Genomic DNA, 6797 nt, shown 5'->3' on the forward strand with positions numbered 1-6797 from the left:
TGACCTAACCACAAATGACAATTCTGTCATTTTACTCACATGATCCAAAAGAGTAGGCTATACTGTATGTAATAAATTTTATCAAATAAAATATTTCTTGCTGAACCTACTTTTTGTAATCTCTGTTCGATGCTTTTCACAACAATGGCTTTAAATTATCTTTTCAGAGTAATTTCTCAAAATTTGATGTTTGATTAATTAGATTAATTAATCACCACATCATGTAATTAATTAGATTCAACATTTTAATCACTTACCAGCCCTAATTAAAACACATTTTAGGCTTAGTAATAATGTGCATTGTGCACAAGTAGTACTCCATGTAAAGTATGAGAATCATTTATACATCAGTTAAGTCTCAAGCAATATGTCACTAAATATGTATTTTGAACTGTACTTAGTCTAAATGTATTTTAAATATCTTACTCTTTTACTGGAGCAGCCAACAGTCAGGACTTTTGACCTGCATTATGCTTGTAACTAAAGTTAGTGATATCGGTTTATTTTTAACTACAGCAATAGTAAATTATTTATTTTATATATCATAAACAATTCCACATTTCTTTAATATTAACCTACATCAACGACACATCTATAGATGGCTGACATATCAACTGCCCCTAGAACTGGCCCCAATTATATGGTGCAGGAGAGAGCCGTGCAGGTGAGTGACATTCACAGCGGAGCGACGCACCTGAGAGGGATAATTCATCAGCACCGTGACGTCACGCTGGGGTGAATAGAGCGCGCTGAAGCGGAGCTGTTCACTCACACAGGTGCTTAACACTGATACTCCACATACTCCACCAACACCATCACACCACTTGAAGACCATGAGAGCAGCATTTCTCATTGGTGAGTAGAGGATCTATTTGAAGGATTAGTCAGCTTTTAGCAGTTCAATGCTTCTCATTTTTATTGAAATAGAGTTATTGAAATAGATTTTTCATTTGTGCCTGAACATTTGCCAAGTGTTTCTACTTCTACTGTTTCTAAGTGGTCTAAAATAAAATGAAATCAAATTGATCTGTTCTTATTAAGGTGTAACTGCAATAACGTGCAATACAATGTACTTCTGAAAAGAACGTTTTTGAATCTGAAGAATTAAAAATGTTGAGATTATGATGTAAAAGTACTGTATGACTGTAATTCCTTTGTACAAAGGTCAGATTCCCTTTCTTCCAGCAAAGCTAAAGATGCTCTTTAAAACAGTCTCATAATCATAATGCTTGATTTGGATCATAAGGTTTTGTCCTACCCACTTAAGTGCTGCTGTCATTAAAGCAAAAATGAGAAACATTGCATACAGTACAGGACTTTCTGAAAATTCAAAGTTTTCACATAGTTTTTTATGCTTATAACTTGTAATGGGGAAAATGTTGATTAAATTAGAAACTAATAATTTTGGACCCTAGTGTCTTTGAAATGTGTGAGACTATGTATTAAATATGTGCATCCATGCTGAACAGGTAGAATGTCATTTCTCATTGCATTAAGCCAATGTCAGGACAAGCCCATTGTGAATGTTATTTTCCCTTCCAGCATTTCATTTGCTGTACCAGCTAGTTTACGTTGACACATCAAGAACTACAGAGTGCATTTCGCACATGGATGCTTGTCTTTCTCCACACTTCTGCAGAAGCGAACAGGCTGTTCTCCGAAATATCTGCAATTTTAAAGGTACAGAATTCTTATATTTAATCTTCTATGAAGCAAACCGCATGCCATCAATAATGCAACTGGTTATTTTTTGCTTAACGGGATCAGGACCAAGGCTGCCTGGTCGTGTTGGGTTAATAACTGCTCTCACAAAAAAACTGTAAAAGTGAACGTTTGCCCTCTTGATCCAGGCGAGTTGACTCTGTCAAGACATTAAAAATTTAAACCTTTCAAGGTGAAGACAACTTTTCAATTTGTCACAAAAGAGTGTGAGTGAGGGTGGTTTGCAAACTGGTCTAAAGGTTTTGGGTGCCACGTGGCATGTAATATAAGAATAATGAATAATTTATAGCAAATTATTTCTATATACACAGACAAACACACAAAAAACAGCCCAACTGTGCATGACTTTTCAACCATTTCAGCTGAGTCCGGTTATCATACTGTTCATTTTGACAAAGATGTTTAACAAAGAAAACGCTGTCAGCAATACCCGTCTCCACTGCCTTGTGAAATGTCTCATCACTGTGTTGACAGTCATTGTATTTAAGTGCAATAGCCTTGAGCAAACAGCACGACTCAAACTGAGGCCGTATTTCAATTCAGGGAAGAAGAAAGGTCTTGCTTGAAAGGACATTGAAGTTGTTTGTTGGTAGTGCCTGAATGCAAGAAAGGGAAAGAGAGAGAAGGACTCTCTGGCCTCAGGGAAGCAAACAAGAAAACAATATATGGGATCATCAGTCCATTCACATATGATATTGTCTGTCGTGTTGATATATTTTAGCAAGTGACCATAATAATGTTTTGAAAAACCATTATACACTTTATAACTCAAAGACAATTCTAGACACCTTATGGATCAATTTAAGGACCAATTAAAGGATTAAATGCTTTAAAAACAATCACATATAATAGCCATTAACCTCAGCTATTAAAAATTCATGCACTCAATGACATGCAGATGAATAGAGCTCACTCATTAAAAGCCGATGGTAAGCTCATATCAAAGTGATGACGTTGAAAGTGCCTCTAGTAAAAGCTGCTTTGCTGCTGTCTCTTTTCAACTCTGAGAAAAGATGGAGGCTGCCACATGACTGATGCAAAGGTCTGTAATGCCACTCTTCAGATGATGTTCAGCCGCTCACCTGCATTGGGACAGTGCGTGTGTTCTGGACCGGATCCATGCAGCAGTCTTCAGCTGCTGTACTCTCAGTGCCAGCATCACTGGGGTATGCCACACACATTTATTACTGCAGTATCAATAATGCAAATATGAAAAAAAGTTAGGTTCTACATCTATGGCATGCTGTCAGTTACAACTTTTAATTCGGCCCTCAGTTTGTTTGTAAATAAAAATAAAAGGGATAGTTCACCCCTCCCCCCATCCCACCCCAAAAAAGGAAAATTCGGACATAATTTACTCACCCCAATGATGTTCCAAACCTATAAGACTTCAGATAATCTTCAACTGAACCTTTTACTGAAACCAAAGAAGTTTCTGTCGCTCCACTGAAAGGGCATTCCACAAAAACACAGAGGATCCAAAAAAATAAAATAAAATAATAATAATAATAATAATTTTATATGATTGGCAGATTTAATTTAGACTTTTATTCACATATTAATACACATACATATACAGGGCATCACATATGGCAGACATGGATGCTTGTGCACTATACGCTTGAATAAACCTCTTTGGTTCTTTTGCATCACACAACCGTTTTTGAACTTCCATGTTTACCAGATGTGATGTGCTTTATCTACGAGTGTGTCGATCTTTGCTGAAATTTAATTGAAAGCCTATATTGAGTCAGTTAATCACATAAAGTGACCGTATCTCTTCACAATACTTGGATTAAACCGGCCGATTTATTTGGATTCATATTCATTTTAGGATGCCATTTGGATCTACTGTACTATGTTTTGGGTGACAGAAACCTTGCAGATTTCATAAAAAATATTTGTTATTTATGTTTCAAAGTTTAACATTAGCTTTTTGAGCAGATGACAGGACCTTGGTTCCTTGTTAATTTTAATAATTCCTTAATGCCTTTTTGTCCACGTTGAGCAGTTATGCTATGCAATTTCGAATACATAGTCTTCCACTTTAAGTATACTATATTGCTTGTGCTTTCTAATGTGATTTGTGTCTGTAGTAACTGATTGCATTTCATGGGCAAGGCTACATGTTTTTCAAGACTTTGAAACTATCCTGATTTTTGCCCCCACCTGAGTTTCTGATTCTGAGTTTTGGCAAAAGGAAAGATTATCAGTAACATTTACATACAGGTTTGCAAAGACACAAGGCAACGTAAATGCCAAAAATAAGTAAACTATTACTTTTATTACTATTATTACTATCACTTTATTGTTTTCCAGCTCCAAAAAACAAGCAACTTAAGGCAGAATGGCAAGCCAGTGATCACAAAGAACATGGTAAGTCCTTGGTATGTACATTGTGCACCGAAGCCTTTTGGAAACTCATAACTGCATGCATGCTGTGTTTCCCTCATTGTACACTCTCATTCCCTCAATCCAGTAGACCACTCCAACCAATCCTGTCTTGAAGAAATCATGGCTTGTCTTGGGGAGAAATCCTGTAACAGCCTAATGGTGCCATTTGTCCAGGAATGCAATGCCTACCAATGCAATCCAAGTCAGTGCAGAGACGCATTGAGGCAGTTCTACTTGGCTCTTCCTTACAATGTGGCTGAAAAACTGGTGTTCTGTGACTGTGATAGAGGAGACCAGGAATGCAAACAGATGAAAGCCTCTCTACACTCTGGATCCTGTGCGAGTGACCAGTCGCAGACACCCTGGACCTGCCTGGAGGCACTGGACAGCTGCTCTGAAAATACATTGTGCAGGTTAGCCTTCAACACTGAAGGCAAAGCATTGAAAAAATGTTTTACAACAGGAAATGTTTATATATCGTAATTTCTATCAACCACTTATAAACCAGGTATTTGTTGGGCTGCATTTGTGCATAACATGGTTCCTCTTTGGAAGTTTTGGTCACACTTTAGTAAGGAGACCTATTTTCAACTATTAACTACAACATATGTCTTAATCAATTCTTAATTTTCTGCTAATTAATGGTCAGTAAGGTAATTGTTTAGGTAAGTTTAGGGATCAAATAAAACAAAATAAGGCATTAATACAGAATAAGGCATTAATATGACTATTAATATGTCAATATGTATCTGACTTTCACTGCTGCGTTAGAACAGTAAGTATTGTTATAAGCACTACACTAGTAAATTTAAGTAGTCTAACAAAAAAGTAGTCAACTGTTCGGAATGTATGAATGAGATCATAAGAATTCACACAAATATGCCACAAATCAGCTAAATTACTAAAGCAAAATAGCCAGATTAGCAAAATACTCAAAGGTTGAGAGTGTATGGATGTGATGTTCCCCAGATGATGAAGCTGTTTGACCATCATGGTCTTCCCAGTTGACTGGAAAATATTTAGTTAAGTAGTTAAGAGGCATTGTGGGAATACTGGCACACAGGATTTATATAAACAGCTGCTGATAAAAAATAAATTATTATTATTATTTTTTTATTTTATTTTATTTTTTACCATCCACAGGCAGATGTTTAGCAGTTACCTCTCCAAATGTTTTGGGGGAAAGGAATCTGCGCATGAAACGACCAGTGAATGGTTAAGTCGTCTGGACCCCGAGTTCTTTCTTGGGCACGACCTCCAATGCAGGGTGGCATTTGTGGAAACAATGGGCTGTGTACTTCATCATCCATGCACATGTGATGGATTACATCATCATAATCAATATAAGTGCAATGAGCTAAAACAAATTTTCCAGGACAAGTCCCTCTTCAGTAAGTACTTTCTGAGGTTGTTGGCTAATTTATCTACTGTGCATTTGCAAGTACTGCTGGCATAGTCTCATTTCCTTTCAAATCATAGCGCTCGCGGGGACCAAAGAAAATTTCCGACATGAAGAATCCCATGAATTCAACACTGGGAAACAACTAAACAGAAAAAAAAGCACTGAACAGCAGTGGTTAAGTGGTGAAATTGTCCAACATGGACAATTTGATGATTCAAGCAATGGGCAACGACCAACCAATGAATCGAGTGTTAAGCAGCAGTGGTCAAGTAGTGAGTTGATGCACTTAAAATGCACTCTTCCATTTTCATTACATTATTGCTGATGTATTACTAATGTATTGTCTTTGTTTACACCAGATCAGCTGTTTTACATACTGATATACATCTCTGCATTAATGCTGGTGGTATTGTTTGTGGTCAATCTAGTTTTGCACAGACTTTGGTAAGTTGTCATTATTGTAATGCATACCAAATTATGTGGCGACACTTTAGTATAGGGACCAATTCTCACGATTAACTAGTTGCTTGCCTATTATTAACATACCTGTAGTAGCTGTTTATTAGTGCTTACAAAGCACATATTCTGCATGACCATTTGCTAAATCCATCATCCTACCGAATACCGAAAACTACAACTACCTTATAACTATCAATACCCATCACATTAGGAGTTTATTGAGACAAAAGTTATAGTTAATGGTTTGTTAATAGCAAGAATTTGACCTTAAAATAATGTTTTAATAATGATTGAATGGCGTTTCTTTTAGGAGAATACACCAAGCTGCGGGTAAACCAACTTTTGAGGCCCATCAGTCAAAGTCCCTGATGTTGTCATCGGTTATTATTTAACCTGTTAAAAACACAATGATCGCCGACATCCTCAGATTATTATTGTTTCACTATCAAACATCACACTTATACTTGATCTTTCGGGTATGTCATTTATGTCTCCATTCCTAAATGGGGGGTACTTGAGAAGGGGTTAAATGGCAGTGATATTTATGATACTTTGCACATTGTAGTTATATCTTTCACTGTGAATTTTAAATATCCTTATACAATATTTAATATTTTAAATATATATAATAAATACTCCTTTGCTTTTTATCAAGCCACAGTTAAGGTTTGCAAGAAGGGATTGTTTTTGCTCTGATATATTATTTATACTGGATGAAAAAAAGGTTTTATTATCATTATCATTATTATTTCATAATTGCTGTCATTTGGTTTTATTGTCATACGCTTTATTACTTGGTAGGTGTCAAAATATGAAGAAT

The 6797-nt window shown here is 36.2% G+C and overlaps 1 protein-coding gene across 1 annotated transcript; it reads left to right on the forward strand.

The window, feature by feature from the left end:
- Positions 1–717: 717 nt before the first annotated feature.
- On the forward strand, positions 718–6797 carry LOC132156630 (GDNF family receptor alpha-like). The gene is made up of 9 exons (XM_059565567.1): positions 718–855; positions 1543–1680; positions 2736–2888; positions 4042–4098; positions 4202–4529; positions 5260–5507; positions 5596–5790; positions 5878–5962; positions 6288–6797. Exons 1-9 carry the CDS (start codon positions 834–836, stop codon positions 6367–6369), a joined length of 1308 nt encoding a protein of 435 aa, XP_059421550.1. The 5' UTR covers positions 718–833; the 3' UTR covers positions 6370–6797.

This window comes from Carassius carassius, chromosome 14 (genome assembly GCF_963082965.1).
Source record: "Carassius carassius chromosome 14, fCarCar2.1, whole genome shotgun sequence".
Taxonomy (NCBI): domain Eukaryota; kingdom Metazoa; phylum Chordata; class Actinopteri; order Cypriniformes; family Cyprinidae; genus Carassius; species Carassius carassius.

What these genes read in the sequence shown, in the direction of transcription:
- LOC132156630 (XM_059565567.1), top strand. Translation starts at nt 834, where the DNA reads ATGAGAGCAGCATTTCTCATTG. An exon ending in TCAGTGCCAGCATCACTGGG is followed by an intron (nt 2,889 to 4,041) that starts GTATGCCACACA and finishes ATTGTTTTCCAG; the next exon opens with CTCCAAAAAACAAGCAACTT. An exon ending in TAAGCAGCAGTGGTCAAGTA is followed by an intron (nt 5,791 to 5,877) that starts GTGAGTTGATGC and finishes TGTTTACACCAG; the next exon opens with ATCAGCTGTTTTACATACTG.